At 40.6% G+C, this 19,959-nt stretch overlaps 1 protein-coding gene across 2 annotated transcripts in view; it reads left to right on the top strand.

Annotated features, from left to right (window-relative positions):
• Positions 1-19,959, top strand: part of CIITA (class II major histocompatibility complex transactivator) — a 249,070-nt gene that overhangs the window by 109,559 nt on the left and 119,552 nt on the right. For both annotated transcript variants that reach the window (XM_069210170.1, XM_069210169.1), the window contains exon 10: positions 13,362-13,421. In XM_069210170.1, coding sequence (XP_069066271.1) covers positions 13,362-13,421 — 60 coding nt within the window. The remainder of the gene's footprint in view (positions 1-13,361; positions 13,422-19,959) is intronic.

Here is a 19,959-nt window from a genome sequence, read left to right as displayed (position 1 = left end):
GTGACACTCACTGTTTAGTATACAAATTGTTTTTTTGTCAGCTGAGTGAGGTGTCCTATGCCTCTGTATTTAAAAGATGTTTACTAACTAATGTTCAGGGTTGTCGTTAGTGTACTGTCTTCTCCAAGCTTGTTCATAAAGGAAAATGAGGGCAACTGTTCCTGGGGTGAAAGTACAACAAATAAACCTTCAGAAGTCATGTTTTGTTTTACTGTACCTCAAAGGTATTTCTCTCCAAGCGGTCAAGTTTTCTGGGAAGAGTAAATAAAAAGCATAACGGTACAAAAAAATAAATGAATGCGAAATTCCTGAAAAGGTAACAAGTTAACTTATATGCAATTGGTTGCATTTGAATCCATTAAAAACAGAATTTGAAATGACAACAATACAGTTTGAATATGAGGGTCCGATCCAGTATAATTGTGTTTGTGGATCATTTGTCAAGTTGAATTCAACTAGTGATTTTTTATTTTTAGTATTTAGTTTAGTATTCCTCCACAATTTCCGTTCTTAAAACATATTTGAATGAGGTATCAAAAGGCCAATCAGCACATAATTTAGGAGGAGTTTCCAAGTAGAGACAACAAAAGTCCCTGCAAACCTATACAAGTGTGCTATCCCTGCAATGTACCTTTAATCCCTGAATGTTCCTCCTTCAGGTGTATTTTTGCTAAAGTTTGCAGGGCTTCTTAGCCCGGGGGACCTCAAAATGTGGGTTTGTGCTCGTCCTAGACACCCTCTTTGTGTTCAATGAGAAGACATGCCCCCCATTGGTCGCCCCTTGCAGTATTCTCAATGACGCAGACCCCTTTGACTTACTAAATGAAAGTACTGGCTGTTGGAAGCATATTCTGTTTATGGCATTCAAGGAAAAGTGCCTACTAGCCTCCCTGGTAAAATAAATTCAGAGGCTTTTTGGTGGACAGCTGCCCATTTACATATGTTTTTTGGCTGTTTGAGTTGTTCATGCCCATTATGAGCATAACATTTTGAAATAATGGTGAAATCATCAGAACATACAGGTATCATAAATACTTGCAAATACTACTAAGATACTTGTCCTTAGGGTAATCTATAGTTCTTTGCAAACATTTATTTTGTAAGGATTAGATTTGCAAGATGGAGAGAGTATACTGCATCATACACAATCCCTCGTTCCCACTTATTCCTCTGTTCTTTGTTTCCAGGCTTGTCTAGGAAAATGCAAGGTGTCCATCAAAGAAGGCATACCTGGTCACTTGTACATAGGTTGTGACGAGTGTTTATATAGAAATCGGAGCCCAAAATATTATGGAACAAAATATTGTGTCAAGAATAGTAAGGACAAAAATATTGTGAAGTTAGGTTTCTTTGGGTAAGTAAAGTTTAACTATATATATATAACTCCACATATACCTACCTTGAAGATATGTTTATTTTCAACGTACACATATGTGGTGTTAAGAATCTATATTTACCCATTTACAGTTACCTTATCAATATTTTTTTACAAGATATTCTGTCCACACCATATTTTTGGTTCCAATGTTCTGTCAGTGATCCAGCTGTGACCAAAGCCATCATTTGGACCTTCGCAGACACCTTTGTGAAGGGAGGAACTTTGCCCCAGACTGGGTGTTGGTTACTTTTGAAGACAGAGAATGCCCCGACTCTGGTTTGCAGTGGGTTTCTTCCAGACCTCCCCATCTTGTATTCATAATCTCTAGCAGTGTTTCACAAACTGGGTCACGGCCCACTGGTGTGTTGTTAGCTGTTTTTTGGTAGGTCGTGAATGTCTAAGCAATAAATAAAGAAGCCTTTAAATTCTGCATTTATCTTGCCACATTTGTTGCAAGAGATCAAATGTCATGCTAAGCCTTTTGACAAATTGCTGCTTCTTTAACACGTGGATTGGTGTTTACAAACTCATCTCACTATGAAGTCATTGAAAGCAAACTAAAGTGAATTATGCAACAATCTTGCTGAGGTACTTGGTAGTGTGAAATGAAAGGCTATGGCATATCACCTTTTGTAAAAACAAAATGTTATGAACATACTGTAAAACAAAATATAAATACATAAAAATGAACTGTACACATTCAGCAGTTAAGAAAACAAAAATGTATCATGTTTTTTTTTTGGTAATTAGAAGTGTGATGCAAGCAAAGATTTTAATGGGATAATAAAATTCAAGACACATTAGTTTGTGATGCACAAATAATAAATATGCACTGAAATCCGTATTCCACGCATTATAATTTGTGTCCAATATACGTTACATGTTAGAGTGAAACTGTATGTCTGTGCATATTTAGGGCCTCATTACAACATTGGCGGCCCGAGGACTGCCTATGCCATGGTGGCGATCGAACTGCCAAACTCCAGGCAGTCGGACCACCATCCCCGCCAGAACGGATTTCCCGATTGGCTGACAGCAGTCTGACTCATGCTTATACAATAGAGGGTGAGGCCCCTGTATTGACAGCGGTCTCTTCCCCGCGAGTTTGGTGGTTGGCTCATCCAACTGCCAAACTAGTAATGAGGCCCTTAGTCTCCATTTCAATGTTAAATTTGCTATCTGTTAATGACTGTATGCTACCACACAATGCATTAATTACATTAAAGAATCACCTGCCTTATGTCCACTAAATCTAGGTGAGTAACAAATGTTTGTTGTTTGAAAGTTGGGTTGTGGTCCTAAAACATTTGTTAAGCACTCAGAATTTTATGAAACCTGCAACTGCTGGAGCTTTCCAGAACTTAAAGTGGAACGCTGCCATTTCCACCTGGCCATTAACAATCGTGAAGACCCATGTTGAAGCTCTGCTGGCCTGCTGTGCCACCAAGATTGCTTACATGGCAGTCCTCAGTCAGCTATGGCAGTCCGAAGATGTAAATAGAGTGTCTTAAAACCCTCTCCACCCCTTTAAGAGTGACTGACTGAGCACTGATTCAGAAAACTATTGGTACAAGAGCGGAGGAGCTGAGTTATGTCTGACTGGCAAGGAAAAACCCCTCTGAACACCACTGTTTCCTATTTTTGCTTCTTCACTGACCTTGTTGTTATTGCAATAGTTCTGCATCTAGTTGGCTTGCCTGCTAGCTCAAACAACACACCCATGTTGTCTCAGGTCTGTGGGCATAATGATATTTCTGTATGTCACACTGCAGACAGACGTTCACCTTGATCATCAGGCTTGGTTCCCGTTATGTAAGAATTCACTGACTTGGAGTATTTGGGACATGGTTTTTTAAACTGGGGATGAACCCTTGGGGAGGGTGAATTGATTGGAGGGGGATAGGGGTAGGCACTGGGCAAGAGGCGCATCATCTTACAAACAGCTCTGTAATGGACCATCATATCATCTTTTGTCTTTTTGAGGAGTAGGTACCAAAAAGTATAACAGTGCTTTAAATAACCCTCTAAGCCCCTTGTCTCCTTTTCCAATAAAGAATCACTTTATGGATACTTTTACAATTTAGGTAGACCAGGCTGACCACGTTGGCATTTATGTATGTTACCTCATTTTTACACAGGACAAATAAGCACCACGGCAGTGCTTGAACTAGTAAATACGTGTGGAGCTGCCAGTTATATAGAGTAATTTTGAGCAAATCTGTTTATCATTACGCATTCGCCTCAATGATGGTATTTAACTTGAGGAGGCATGGCATTAAAAGGTTTCTGGACCGCTAATTAGGCCCTCCAGTTATCAGAATACCCCTATTTTTGGGTTCCTTAACTAACTTTCAAACCTACGGAGTAGGGTTTTGTCTGTGAAATCAGTTAATGCACATTCACAACTCTGAACCACTGTCCCTTTCATTTACTAGTTCTTTGAGGCACTGCATATCAATTTCCATTGGATTTGCTTTTACATTGTTGGTAATGTTCTAAAACACTAGGGCAACAGTAATTGTTGCCAACTTGTAAATAGGTTACTCTGTGTGAGCGGCAAAATTGTGATTCTCAGTTTTAAAGTGTGCAGATTACGACCACAAACTGTTCACAATAAACATATTTCAAATTTATATTTGTTAATATTTTATAAACCTTTTAATGGTCCGTAACTGCACAGTGTTTGGACAAAATATTGGAAAAACATATTGTGCTACACTAATATTGTTTCAAAAGTACCGGGACTTCAGCTATAGCGTGGCCAGGAATATCAAGGGGAAAAATATCATTTAATGTTGTTTTTAATATAGCTGTCAAAAGTACTGATGTAGTAAATATTGTTGCATAAAATAGTTTTTGGTTACTTAGTATGTAATGTATCATATTTTTTTAATTCTATGTTTATAATGTATCTATTTTGCTTTTATTTAAGATAATGTTTTATTTATCAAATTGTTTATATATGTATTTTCAATTGTATTAATGTTTTTATTTATTTTATAAAAGTTTTTTTTTAGTAGTGGGATGCTGGAGTAAGGAAGGTGAGATTAAAAAAAATATATATTTAATTTTTTTATTTTAAATTAATAATTTTAAAGGTATGCAAATTATTTTTCGAAATATAAAAAGTATTTTATTACATCAAACTCGTATTTTAGTTTGAATGTAGTGTTAAATAATAAATATGTTAAAAAAATTATATAAAAATATGTTATTCATTTTTGAGCGTTTAGAAGGTAGTTTATTTGGATTTATTTTGATGTTTAATTTAAAATTATTTTATTTTCAAAACTAATTGTTATAATTGTACATACAATTTTAAAAAAATGAAACATTTAAGAAAGTAATAAAATGTCAAATGTAGAAAAATAGTTTTTTGAAACCTTTGTTATATGAATCAAATGTAATTGTATTTTTAAAGTTTGTAGAAAATATTTTTGTAAATTAGAAAAAAATTATTACTAATTAAAATATACATTCAAAACTTTAAAGGTAACGTTTTTATAAAAGGTCAGTAGTTGAAATTTGTGTTTTAATATAAAATTTATAAAAGAAAATTGTAATTTATTAAAGTGAGAGGAAGTGTAGTATTAATAATGTATTTTACATTTAAATTTTATAATATTCTGGGTAAAAAATATTTTGAACTAGATTTCTCCAACTTGGTTTATATTGGAGTGGTAATCATAAATGTCAAATTATGTTTAGATTGTAGTGGGAATAGTAAATGTTACCCCTGTAGTGTCCAACCTCTTCCCCAATTTGGTTAAGATTAGTGTCCACACCTTCCCCAATTTGATTTAAATTGGTATGGATATAGTAAATGTCACCTCTTTAGTGTTCAACCCCTTCCCAATTTAGTGTAGATTGGAGTGGTATTAGTAAATTGCGCAACTGTAGTGTCCAACACCTTCCCCAATTTGATTTAGATTGGAGTGAGAATAGTAAATGTCACCCCTTTAGTATTCAACCCCTTTCCCAATTTGGTATAGATTGGAGTAGGAATAGTAAATGTCACCTCTTTCGTGTCCAGTTCCTTCCCTAAGTTAGTTTAGATTGTAGTGGAAATAGTAAATGTCACCCCTTTAGTGCCCAACTCCTTCCCCAAGTTGGTTTAGCCTGGAGTGGGAATGGTAAATTCTACCCTTTACTGTCCAACACCTTCCCCAGTTTGGTGTAGATTGAAGTGGGAATAGCAAATGGCACCTCTTTAGTGTCCAACATCTTCCCCAAGTTCATTTTGATTGGAGTTGGAATACTAAGGGTCTCATTAGGAGTTTGGCGGTCCCACCACAGGACCATCAAATGCAGGAGGAGGATGCCACTGCCATGGCGGTGAAGTCCCCCCAAGTGTATATCAATGTTCCCGCCCGGGTGACCGGCGGGAACTTTGCACTACGCGTTCCCACCAGTCAGCGGGAACAGGGCTACAATAATAGAGCTGAGTCCTATACCGTAGCACAACGGGGGCTGACCAGCACCCTCGGAATGTGCACTGTCTGGAAAACAGACAGTGCGCATTTTGACAGGGCTTTGCAGGGGGGCCCCTACAATGCCCATGCTATGGGCATGGGCGTTGCAGGGGCCCCCCTGTGGCCCCTAGCACTTGGTTTCCACCAGCCTTTTCATAGTGGGGGTCTCCACATTGAAAAGGCTGACAGAAAGTTGGGTTGTAATCCGCCAGGTGGCGCTGACTTCAGTGCGACTCTGATTGAGTACAACCCCGACGGCTGTCACCACGTCAGGAACAATGGTCCTGGCTGGGAAGGCAGTCTTTGGGTGGGTCCACCCGCCAAGTTTGTAATTTGACAGTCGGACCAATTGGAGTGCAGCGGTCTGACTGTCAACACGAGTGTTGCGGTCTTCGGATCACCACACTCATAACAAGGGCCTTAATGTCCCCCTTGTAGTGTCCAATATTGTCCCTAAATTTAGTACAATAAAAGAAGTCACACAGATTGTTTTAAATTTTATTGTTCACAATTTTAATTTATTGTACAGTTTCACATTTTTCACAAATATGTTTTTAAAGAAAAAATAAAAGTAATTATAAAGTGAAGTAAATACATACATTGATATAATAATTGTACAGAACAGAAGTAGATCAGCTTTTGTACATATTTGTATAATGCACATTTTTTTAATGTTATTTTTCATTGATTATGATTTTTAAACATTTTTTTAACATGTTCTTAAATACATTGTTTACATTATTTCAACATATTCTTTCTAGTATATTTTAAATAATTGGAAATATTTTATACTATGATTTCATTTATACTTTACAATTTTTTAACACTTTTCACAACATTGACATGTTTAACATTTTTTAATACTTTTGTACTTTGTTTTCCATTTATTAAACATTTTTACTATATTTTCTATAGATTTTTTAATGGTGAGATAGTCTTTTTATAGTTTCATTTGGCAGCCATATGTTTAACTGTTTTCTTCTATTTGTAGTCTATTGGTGTTATTTTGGGTTTATTTTCCAGGATCTAAGTTGTGGTTAGATGCTGCTGATTGTCAGAACAGGTAAGACCTTTTTTAAGGATATTCTAGGGGATCTGAGGGTACAGGGGGATTAGGATAGATGTTTGAAACTTTGGTATAGTGCTGTTTAACAGTTTGTGGTATAGTTCAATGTGTTTTTGTTAGTGTTTTGCACTGTTGATTATGTTTTTTTTAAATTATTATATTAATGTATCAATCTGTTATGTTACATGATGTTATTCATGTTTTGATGAATAAATGCTATGTATGTGTATATTTGGAACTGCAATGCAGGTGGGTCTTTAATATTTCCTTTACAGGTTTTTGCATATGATTAATTTCTATGGGAATTTGGAATTTACAATTTCCTTTTCTTCTGGGTTTCCTAGAGCAGTCCTTTTTTTAAAACACATTTTTATTTTATTTTTTTACGGAAACTTCAGAATTTGAATTGCTTCAATTGGTTTTATTTAGATTGGAGCTTTTTAGATTTGTTCTCTTTATTTTTTTGTGGATTACTATTTTTTTTACATGGAAATGGAGAAAGATTTGCAGCTACAAAATAGTAAGTTTTCTTTTTTTTTCTTTTATTGTTGGATGGGAAATGTGATAATATATTGTTTATGTTGCGTTTATGTTTTTATTATGTGGAATTATTTGGAATATGGGGGTTATTAAGAGTTTGGCGTGGGGCGTAGGCCGCGCGGCAAACTCCCGCCCCCCTCAGACCGCCTGTGCGGCCTCAACCCCACCGAAATAGTGTTTCCACCCGGCAGCCCTGCAGTGAACGTGAGCTTAAAATTGACACCTACTCCTAATGGAGCCGGCACCAATGTGGGGGTGCAGCTGGTGCAGCAGCATTCATCGCGCATTCCACTGCTTGTAATTCGGACAGTGGAATGCTCGGTGGGGCTGTGCATGGGGCACCTGCGCTGCCCATGCCAAAAGCATGGGCAGTGCAAGGACCCCCAGCTGCCCCCCGAATCCCCATTCCGCCAGCCTTTCCATGGCAGTGTGAACCACCATGGAAAGGCTGGCGGATGGGGACTCCTAATCCCCAGGACAGTGCTGCAAGCAGCGCTGCCCTGGAGGATGAGAAACCACTGGGACCACCAGGCTGCCGGTTTGAGGCAGCCTGGCGGTGTCGGTGGACTGACTGTGGCAGTTCCACCATGGTCATAATATGGCGCTCCCACCCCCAGCCTGTTGGTGGTGGGGCTGCCACGGCGAGTCTGGTGGTCATGCGACCGCCAGACTTTTAATGACCACATATGTGTTGCATTTATTTGATGTAATGGATTGAATTTGTTTTTAAGTTGGTTGGTTATCGTTATTTTTTTTTTAAAGTTAATATGTACATTTTTATGAAATCAGTGATTGACTTTGCCATTTATATATTAGTTTCACTGATTTCATACAATATTTATATTGTTGAAAAAAAAGATTTGGTTTGTTGGTTTAGAGTTTGTTGTAGTTTTTGAGGTTCTGGGTAGGTTAATATGCATTTTAGAGGATGGATTTGGCTATCATTTATAAGTGGTCTACTCTTTTATTATTTCTCAAGACTTTGGGCCTCATTATGAGTTTTGCAGTCCCACCATGGGATTGCCAAACTCACAGGGAGGGCACTACCGCTATGGCTGTGATGTTCCCCCCGAGTTTATTACAATGTTGCTGCCAGGCTGACCAGTGGGAACATTGCAATTCATGTTCATGGCATGGGCAGTGGTGATGTCCCCTGTGGGCCCCGGCACTGGCTTTTTGCCAGCCACTTCATGGCAGGGTCCCCGGCATGAAAAGGCTGGCACCAAGTGCAGTTATAATCAGCAAGGCAGTGTTGAGTTGAGTTCACCACCACTATGGCTGATTACAAGCCCGGCTGCTGTCATCCCGTCAGAGTCTATGATCCTGGTGGGGATGGTGGTCTTCAGAAGGGTCGTAATTTGGCAGTTGGACCACCACAGCGGTCCGACTGCCACTGTGAGTATGGTGGCCTCATGACCGCCAAACTCGTAATGAGGTCCTTTGACTTTAAATTGTAGCATGTTGTATAAACTTTTAGTTTCTTTGCTATGCTTCGGACTAATTTGGTTAACAGATAGTTCTGTTCTTAGTTCTTGGTAGCTTTGCTCTTTTTGTAATGATTTAATAAAGTTGTATAATGTTATGTTCTGCCTAGTTTGTATTGGAAGGCACTGTGCCATTCTTCCACTGCTTTGTTTGTTTTGGCTCCCAGTGCCAGGGTGCTGTCATAGACATTCCACCATCATATCTGGAATTTAGCTTGGTGCCTGTGTCCTGACCGATGCAGTTTGCCAACCCAAGTGTCTTCAAAATAGCCTATTACGGGACTAAGGGCCTCATTACCAGTCTGGCGGTCCGAAATCCAGACTGCCAGACCAGTGGAGAGGAGACCACAGCAGAGCTGGTGGTCTCCCTCCTGGCCCCATTACAAGGTTTCCACTGGGCTGACCTCTGAAACCAGAGGTTTCCGCTGGTCAGCCCAGTGGAAACCATGAAGTGGCATTGGCCTCGGCTCCTCATGGAGCCATGGCCAGTGTCGTCGCATAAAGGGTGCCCCGAGCAGCCTTGGAATGCACACTGTTTGCAATAGCAGACAGTGTACATTCTGAGGGTGCTGGGCTGGGTCCCGCCATGAAAAATGAAAAGGTTGGGAGAAACTGGACTCGTGATCAGCGTGGCAGCACTGAACTCGGCATCACTGTGGCTGAGCACGACTCTGACTGCCGTCAGCCATCCGGAACCATGTTCCTGTTGGGAATGGCGGTCCCCTGGTGGTACGACTGCCAGGGTTGTAATGTGGCGGTTGGACCGCCTGGATTGCTGTGGTCCATCCACTACTGCGAGGCTAGCGGTTTCAAGAATGCCAGCCGCGTAATGAGGCCCTAAATTTGTCTTATTTTCTTGGAAGAAAGGGTTGTCTATCAGTAGATTATGGTGGTTGACTTCCTTTGTGAACGGACATAGGCTAGTGCTATAATTTGTCTGATTTCAAATGTGAATTGGCTGTTAGTGAAATTTTCTGCAGATTTATGGAGGTGTCCCATTATACTATGATCAAAGTGATAGTAACAGCCTTATATGGTTATGTGGGTGTACATTTTTAGAACTGGTTGAATCATGGCTTCTTCAAAGTCAATGAATATTTGTGGGGTAGTACTTATTTGTTGTTTTATATAGTTGAAGAGTTCATAGTAGTTGGGGTGCTAGTTATTTGTTGTTGTTTTTTTAAATAGTTTAGGAATTAATTGTAGGTGTTGTTTTGTTTATTTGGAAGTAAAGCATATATGAAAGGGATACTGGTGTGTTGATATTAACTATGTATGGTCTATATCTGAGTGAATAGTTTGGGACACATTTTAAAGGACCATCCATCATCCAGGTTTGACATTGGCTATGTTCAGTATACTGTTTGCAGTAGAGAAGATTAGGATTCATTTTTTAGTATTTAGATTGTCATATAGAAGGAAGGGTTTCTCATTATGTGTTATTGTTAAATGGTCAGGTATGTGTATGTCTTGGTAACTTCTAGGGGCAGGTGGGGCATCGCTGGTGACTTTTTAGTCTACGCATTTAGACTTTTTAAAGAGGGATAGGTGGTAGTTGGCCTGGTATGTGTTCAGGGACTTTGGGTAGTATGTCTTTATGAATTTTGCATGTGGCTCCTGGGAGCTCATGCTTACTTCTTTTATATCTCGTAAGATGTCTCTAAATTCTATGTCTGTCACATTTAGGGGTGGTTGTTCTCTTTTATATTAATTACAACATTATCTTTTGTAGTTGCCCTTCAGGAGCATACAAGAGAATAATATTTAGCACATTTGCAGTTTTTAGTTTCTGTTGATGTATTTTCTCGATTGTAGGTGTAGCCCATGTTATTAAATAACTGCTTCCTTTCTGTGAAGCGATACATTTGTCAGCTTCTGTCATAGTATCTGTAAGTAGTTACATAGTATAAATATATATATTTACTTTTGCATGTTTGTTATTAATATGTTTAAAAATGCAGTTACTCTCATTTTGTTTACTTACTTTTATGTTTCATTGAGATGTTTTGCACGGTTTTGCAGCTTTTCTTTTGAGCTCTTTTTAACATGGAGCAAGTGTCTGCTTTTCTGTTATATAAGGAAAAAATTAGATTAATAAAAATTATTATTTTGTTGTTAGTTTGTAGCGGTTTAGGGATTTAAGTTTATTTTTGGTCGCTGTTTGGGTGAGTGTCTAATTTATTATTTATGCATGCTTACTTTATCATATGTTTTTGGTGCTTTTGTTTTATAGTTATAATATATAATAATAGTTGATATACAGAGTGTGTTAATATTTATTTGCTATTTATAGTTTTGGTTTAGTAACAGTTAGTTTAAATAGAAGTATTACTTACTTGATTACGTAGTTGTAGAGATGTATATTTTTCTTTTTTTAATCATTTGTTGTGAGAATTCAGCGGAGTTTCCTCCTCTTGCAACATTTGTCATTTTTTAAGTGTTGAGTTGTTTTAATTAGTGTGCCTTTTATATTGTTTCTTTAATTGTTTGTGTGATTGTATTTGTTAAAGGTGTTTATTGTGCTATTTTATTGGTTGATTTAGTATAGTCTCAATTTGTTTTATCAATTGAGACCTTGTTTAATAAACGCTAATTTAGATTTTCTTTAGTATTATAATCTATGGTTTGTTTTATTTACATACAGATTTATTTGTTTATATATTTTATTTTATACTTTTGTTTATGTTTACATTTTTAAAATTAGGGTTAATGTTTTTGGTATTTTTATTGTATGTATTTTAAGTATATGATTTGTTTTGGGTGGGTGCCTAATTTTGAGATGATGTACTATATTTTTATTTAATTGTAGATGTTTATTATAAGTTTAGGGTTTGCTTGAATTGTTTTATGTTAAAATTGCTTTTGTGTATTTTTAAGCATTTATTAGTTATTATTATTGTTATTATTGATTCTTTCTTCGGTTCAAGATTTTAAACCATAGAAGATAGCAGCAAATACAGTGCAATACATACAATATATAAAGATGAATAAAAAGACAGACAAGTTAAAACAACTTGAATTAAGGCGCATCTTCCAGAGTAGATCTAATAAAAGTAGCAGCACTTAAAAATGTACTCACATTAACAATCACCCAGTCCTCTGACAGCCTTTGTAAATATAAGAGTGCTGGCCTAACTTGCCTAAAACCACACCCTTTAAGCAGGGGAACAATATAGCAAATCCTTGGTGCATGTATCCTGGGGCGACTTATCATCGCAGCTACAAGGCCCCAATCAATTGAAGTTAAACATCCCCAAGGTGAAGCTAAGGACAGATGTAACAGGTTAAACCTAAGTTGAGTTAATAATCCTCTCTCCCTCTTGTTTTTCACCATCATTAGATAAGGCTTGATCTCCCAAGTTGAAGATACCATAACATTATAGCGAACAGAGGTCTTAACTAACTCAGCCTCTGTTATTAGTTATGTGGACAATAATTTTGTCATCTATATAGTGATAATCAATATTTTTGACTTGCCATATGTTTATTTATAGGTAACAACATTTGTGTTTCTGATATTTTTGGCATCAATGTATGTAAAATTCTATTTATTTTTACAAGAACATTTCTGTGCTCGATAGCTGGGATTTTTATAGTTAGGTATACAGAGTTGATATTTTTGTTCACAGTACTTAATGTCCAATATTTGTGTGTTTTAATATTTGTTGGATCAGTATTATATCAGTGATCCAACTGGACTGTTGTGCTATTGTGCTCTTTTGTCTGGAGTGTGTAAATGCTTGCAGTCATCTTGTGATCCTCAACAATATATAGTGAGCATATCAATGGGCAGTGGTATTGTTCTACCTTGCTGTTCTTTATTCATTATGTACTTTCTATCATTTAAATTTCCTTTTGCACCTGAGGTATATCAATACATTCTGAGTTATCATAAAAGTGTTGTTTGCTTACAACTCTGTCTGGAAATTCACATTGTGTGGAATCTGTGTTAATATGGTAGAACTGTACCTAGATTAGCCTTGCACCATCCCTCTTGAGCTAGGCCTTTACTGCTTTTCTGCATTAATTGGAGCATCACGGAAGCTTAGAGAAGGCCACTTTCTGTCACAGACAGAGCACCAGTGCCCCTGGTGATGGGGACACCAGCACTGCAAATATTATCATGCTTAGCTATCTCAGAAACTGTGCACAGAGAGAATAATTGTGACAGTAGGCCTATTACATTATGGCATTCTGCTGTACACGTTCATTTAACTAAAAGCACAGAGAGCCTAAAAATGATTTTAGTATAACATTAGTCTGCACCATGTGAAGATTCTTATATGAGGTCTGTGAGTTCGAAATTGCACATAATTGATTTGTTTAGTTAATGTAATTAATACGGTTCAATATGCATTTCGATTTACAATCAAGTACAATAACTTAGCCAGTATTACATGTGTTATTTCATTCATTTCTAGCCCCAGCACCAGCCTGGCCCCCACAGATTGCAGTACCTCTCATGTCTGCTTTTACACCAGGTAAGGGGAAGGTATACTGTCCAACCTAGAGGCTCTTCAAGAAATTGCCCTTTGTGAACCAGTTACTTGTGTAATGTAGTGACCCTGTGTCAGTGCTGATAGAGGACACAGTGCTCCACTCAACCTTATACCAAGCACTGCAAACTTCATTTGCACAAACCTCTCCCACTGAAACAGGGGTAATGGAAAGTAACACACATGTATATTCACACTGATGAAAAATATAAAGTATCTAGGAATCCGAAGTGCTGCAGGACAGAGATATGCACTACTGTGAAGCACAGAACAATGGTAGTTAGATCTAAAGTTTAGCCCACAGAAACATAAAAATACGTCTATGAACTATTACAGTTTTGTCGCCTACAGGTATAGAAAAAGGAAAAGAATAATAGGGACAGAAAAGAAGTAAAAGCGTTATTGAAAATGGTATTAGAAGACATATTTAATATTAACATAAAATAATATTAAAACAATGGAACATCCATATTGTGGGTGTGCCAGAATTCATATGTGGATGAGCCAGTAGGCATAAATGGTCTAAAAATGTGTGTGTGAGCTCTAAAAGGCATGGATAGACATCAAGGACTGAACATTTTCACAACTTTTCAACTAATAGCAGCTGTATATTAAATATATTGAAAATATCTCATTAGAGTGCTCACATGACTTTGCTAAAGATGTACCACATCTTTTGGGTTGTGCACCTTAACAGAAATTAAATTCAGTACTATAGTTTAAAAATGTCAATGCTCAATTGACTTAAAAGATAAGAACGTATAAAGTGCTGCATTTCCGCCTTGGCCTGACACCCTCTGGGACTTTATTTAAGATATCGGCACATTCTAGGAGTTATGGTCTTTGTTTAGTTAAAATAAACTCATTGTTCTAGCACATTTGAAAATGCTTTGTAAGATGAAGGTCCAGGATATTGTGACCAACTAGCATCAGGCCATCTGAAATTTTTTCGTGCCATTTCCCTGCAATCGGCAGTCTTAACTGTCTATTAATTTATGTATTTAAACATTTAAATGTTTTCCAAAATTCCATTATGTGGTCTTTCACCCACAATCATATATACTGTATGTTGCAACAGCCTTCCTATAACATGAAGCTATTTAGGAGCCGTTCTCAAGTAGGTCTCATCAATTGAAATATTGTTGCAGATATCCATCTAATAAATGTTAACCCTAACATTGTGGCAATTTCAATAGACAGGAAGCGAAACCTGCAGTACTCAAAAGCCCACTTGTAACATAACTAGGCAGCTGATGGGGCTAAAGTAAACTCTTAGGGCCTGATTTTGAATTTGGCGGACAGAAAACTCCGTCTGACAAACTCCTGACAGGGTGGCTACTGGGGCAGCCTTTCCTGCCGGCGTTATTATGGTTTTCCCACTAGGTCAAACCTGAGGTTCTGCCTGCTGGCCTAGTGGGAAACAGGCAAGAGCATTGCCTCCGGCTCGTAATCGAGCACTGGCATTGCTATAGCCAGCAGGGTGCACCAGCACCCTTGCAATGTTTACTGTCTGCAAAGCAGACAGTGAACAAACCAATGGTGCTGGCCACGTGGCCTGTGCACTGCCCATGCCAAGTGCATGAGCAGTGTAGGGCCGCCCTGGGATCACATGCAGCCATTCTCCGCCAGCTTTTTCATGGCGGTAGCACGCTGGCGGACAAGTGGGGTCATAATCCCCAGGGCAGTGCTGCTTGCAGTGTTACTTTGGTCGATTAGGACTGGCACCTACCACCAGGGATCCTAGCGGAGCTAGTGGTCCCCAGGCAGCACACCGCCAGGGTTGTAATATGGCACGCCGACTGCCACGTTGTTGGCGGTCCGACGGCCATCTGTGAACCTGGCGGTCTTGTGACCGCCAGGTTCATAATGAGGTCCTTAGTGCCTCATTTACAAGACCCTTGCACTGCCACAGTGTAATTGTGTAGGAGGCTGGACTGGCTTGTAGTGAGTACCAAGGGGTACTTACACCTTGCACCAGGCCCAGTTATCCCTTATTAGTGTATAGGGTGTCTAGCAGCTTAGGCTGATAGATAATGGTAGCTTAGCAGAGCAGCTTAGGCTGAACTAGGAGACGTGTGAAGCTACTACAGTACCACTTAGTGTCATATGCACAATATCATAAGAAAACACAATACACAGTTATACTAAAAATAAAGGTACTTTATTTTTATGACAATATGCCAAAGTATCTTAGAGTGTACCCTCAGTGAGAGGATAGGAAATATACACAAGATATATATACACAATAGCAAAAATATGCAGTATAGTCTTAGAAAACAGTGCAAACAATGTATAGTTACAATAGGATGCAATGGGGAAACATAGGGATAGGGGCAACACAAACCATATACTCCAAAAGTGGAATGCGAACCACAAATGGATCCCAAACCTATGTGACCTTGTAGAGGGTCGCTGGGACTATTAGAAAATAGTGAGAGTTAGCAAAATAACCCTCCCCAAGACCCTGAAAAGTGAGTGCAAAGTGCACTAAAGTTCCCCTAAGGACAAAAGAGTCGTGTTAGAGGAATAATGCAGGAAAGACACAAACCAGCAATGCAACAACTGTGGATTTCCAATCTAGGGTACCTGTGGAACAAGGGGACCAAGTCCAAAAGTCACAAGCAAGTCGTAGATGGGCAGATGCCCAGGAAATGCCAGCTGCGGGTGCAAAGAAGCTTCGACTGGACAGAAGAAGCTGAGGTTTCTGCAGGAACGAAAAGGGCTAGAGACTTCCCCTTTGGTGGACGGATCCCTCCCACCTTGGAGAGTCGTGCAGAAGTGTTTTCCCGCCGGAAGGACGCCAACAAGCCTTGCTACACGCAAATCGTGCGTTTGGCGTTTTTGGACGCTGCTGGGGCCCAGGAGGGACCAGGAGGTCGCAAATTGGACCTGCAGAGAGAGGGGACGTCAAGCAAGACAAAGAGCCCTCACTGAAGCAGGTAGCACCCGGAGAAGTGCCAGAAACAGGCACTACGAGGATGCGTGAAACGGTGCTCGCCGAAGTTGCACAAAGGAGTCCCACATCGCCGGAGACCAACTTAGAAAGTCGTGCAATGCAGGTTAGAGTGCCGTGGACCCAGGCTTGGCTGTGCACAAAGGATTTCTGCCGGAAGTGCACAGGGGCCGGAGTAGCTGCAAAGTCGCGGTTCCCAGCAATGCAGCCCAGCGAGGTGAGGCAAGGACTTACCTCCACCAAACTTGGGCTGAAGAGTCACTGGACTGTGGGGGTCACTTGGACAGAGTCGCTGGATTCGAGGGACCTCGCTCGTCGTGCTGAGAGGAGACCCAAGGGACCGGTGATGCAGCTTTTTGGTGCCTGCGGTTGCAGGGGGAAGATTCCGTCGACCCACGGGAGATTTCTTCGGAGCTTCTGGTGCAGAGAGGAGGCAGGCTACCCCCACAGCATGCACAAGCAGGAAAACAGTCGAGAAGGCGGCAGGATCAGCGTTACAGAGTTGCAGTAGTCGTCTTTGCTACTATGTTGCAGGTTTGCAGGCTTCCAGCGCGGTCAGCGGTCGTTTCCTTATCAGAAGGTGAAGAGAGAGATGCAGAGGAACTCGGCTGAGCTCATGCATTCGTTATCTAAAGTTTCCCCAGAGACAGAGACCCTAAATAGCCAGAAAAGAGGGTTTGGCTACCTAGGAGAGAGGAAAGGCTACTAACACCTGAAGGAGCCTATCAGCAGGAGTCTCTGACGTCACCTGGTGGCACTGGCCACTCAGAGCAGTCCAGTGTGCCAGCAGCACCTCTGTTTCCAAGATGGCAGAGGTCTGGAGCACACTGGAGGAGCTCTGGACACCTCCCAGGGGAGGTGCAGGTCAGGGGAGTGGTCACTCCCCTTTCCTTTGTCCAGTTTCGCGCCAGAGCAGGGGCTAAGGGGTCCCTGAACCGGTGTAGACTGGCTTATGCAGAATTGGGCACATCTGTGCCCAACAAAGCATTTCCAGAGGCTGGGGGAGGCTACTCCTCCCCTGCCTTCACACCATTTTCCAAAGGGAGAGGGTGTCACACCCTCTCTCAGAGGAAGTTCTTTGTTCTGCCATCCTGGGCCAGGCCTGGCTGGACCCCAGGAGGGCAGCTGCCTGTCTGAGGGGTTGGCAGCAGCAGCAGCTGCAGTGAAACCCCAGGAAGGGCAGTCTGGCAGTACCAGGGTCTGTGCTACAGACCACTGGGATCATGGAATTGTACCAACAATGCCAGGATGGCATAGAGGGGGCAATTCCATGATCATAGACATGTTACATGGCCATATTCGGAGTTACCATGGTGAAGCTGCATATAGGTAGTGACCTATATGTAGTGCACGTGTGTAATGGTGTCCCCGCACTCACAAAGTTCAGGGAATTGGCTCTGAACAATGTGGGGGCACCTTGGCTAGTGCCAGGGTGCCCTCACACTAAGTAACTTTGCACCTAACCTTTACCAGGTAAAGGTTAGACATATAGGTGACTTATAAGTTACTTAAGTGCAGTGTAAAATGGCTGTGAAATAACGTGGACGTTATTTCACTCAGGCTGCAGTGGCAGGCCTGTGTAAGAATTGTCAGAGCTCCCTATGGGTGGCAAAAGAAATGCTGCAGCCCATAGGGATCTCCTGGAACCCCAATACCCTGGGTACCTCAGTACCATATACTAGGGAATTATAAGGGTGTTCCAGTAAGCCAATGTAAATTGGTAAAAATGGTCACTAGCCTGTCAGTGACAATTTGGAAAGAAATGAGAGAGCATAACCACTGAGGTTCTGATTAGCAGAGCCTCAGTGAGACAGTTAGTCACTACACAGGTAACACATTCAGGCACACTTATGAGCACTGGGGCCCTGGGTTACCAGGGTCCCAGTGACACATACAACTAAAACAACATATATACAGTGAAAAATGGGGGTAACATGCCAGGCAAGATGGTACTTTCCTACACAACCCCCCCCCCCAAACGAAGGACAATAAGACTGGCCATTACCTGATGAGTCTTCATTGTCTAAGTGGAAATATCTGGAGAGTCCATCTGCATTGGAGTGGCTACTCCCAGGTCTATGTTCCACTGTATAGTCCATTCCCTGTAGGGATATGGACCACCTCAACAATTTAGGATTTTCACCTTTCATTTGTTTTAGCCAAAGTAGAGGTTTGTGGTCTGTCTGAACAATGAAGTGAGTGCCAAACAGGTATGGCCTCAACTTCTTCAGAGCCCAGACCACAGCAAAGGCCTCCCTCTCAATGGCAGACCAACGCTTTTCTCTAGGGGTCAACCTTCTACTAATAAAAGCAACAGGTTGATCCTGGCCCTCAGAATTAAGTTGTGATAGGACTGCCCCTACTCCTAATTCAGATGCATCAGTTTGGACATAGAATTTTTTAGAGTAACAAGGGCTTTTCAGGACAGGTGCAGAGCACATGGCCTGCTTCAGCTCCTCAAAAGCTTTCTGACAGCTTGCTGTCCATAATACCTTTTTAGGCATTTTTTTGGAAGTGAGGTCATTAAGAGGGGCTGCAATGGAGCCATAGTTCTTAATGAACCTCCTGTAATACCCAGTGAGGCCTAGGAAGGCTCTCACCTGAGTCTGAGTGGTAGGGGGAACCCAATCAATAATTGTTTGGATTTTCCCCTGAAGTGGTGCAATCTGTTCCCCACCAGCCAGGTGTCCCAGATAAACCACCTTACCCTGCCCTATCTGGCACTTTGAAGCCTTGATAGTGAGGCCTGCCTTTTGCAGGGCCTCCAAAACTTTCCATAGGTGGACCAGGTGATCATCCCAGCTGGAGCTAAAGACAGCTATATCGTCCAAATATGCTGCACTGAAAGCTTCCAGCCCTTGCAGGACTGTGTTCACCAACCTCTGAAAAGTGGCAGGTGCATTTTTCAAACCAAAAGGCATTACAGTAAACTGGTAATGTCCTCCAATGGTAGAAAATGCAGTCTTAGGTTTAGCATCTTCTGACAATTTGATCTGCCAATACCCTGCAGTCAAATCAAAAGTGCTTAGATACTTGGCAGATGCCAGTGTATCTATGAGCTCATCTGCCCTGGGTATAGGGTGAGCATCAGTTTTGGTTACCAAGTTGAGACCGCTATAGTCTACACAAAACCGCATTTCTTTCTTTCCATCTTTAGAATTGGGTTTTGGTACCAGTACCACAGGAGAAGCCCATGGACTGTCAGAGTGCTCAACCACTCCTAGTTCCAACATTTTCTGAACTTCTTGCTTTATGCAGTCCCTGACATGGTCAGGCTGCCTATAGATCTTACTTTTGACAGGTAAACTGTCTCCAGTATCTATAGTGTGCTCACACCAAGAAGTGGTGCCTGGCACAGTAGAGAAGAGTTCTGAAAATTGTCCTATGAGATTTTTGCAATTGTCTTTCTGCTCAGCAGTAAGACAATCAGCCAAAACTACACCTTCCACAAGAGCATCTTGATCTGTGGAAGAGAAGAGATCAGGTAGAGGATCACTGTCTTCTTCCTGTCCCTCATCTGTTGCCATGAGCAGGGTGAGATCAGCCCTGTCATAGTAGGGTTTTAGGCGG

Source organism: Pleurodeles waltl, chromosome 10 (genome assembly GCF_031143425.1).
Source record: "Pleurodeles waltl isolate 20211129_DDA chromosome 10, aPleWal1.hap1.20221129, whole genome shotgun sequence".
NCBI lineage: Eukaryota > Metazoa > Chordata > Amphibia > Caudata > Salamandridae > Pleurodeles > Pleurodeles waltl.
The sequence above is the reverse complement of the archived record's forward strand: the minus strand, read 5'-3'. Positions and strand labels throughout refer to the sequence as shown.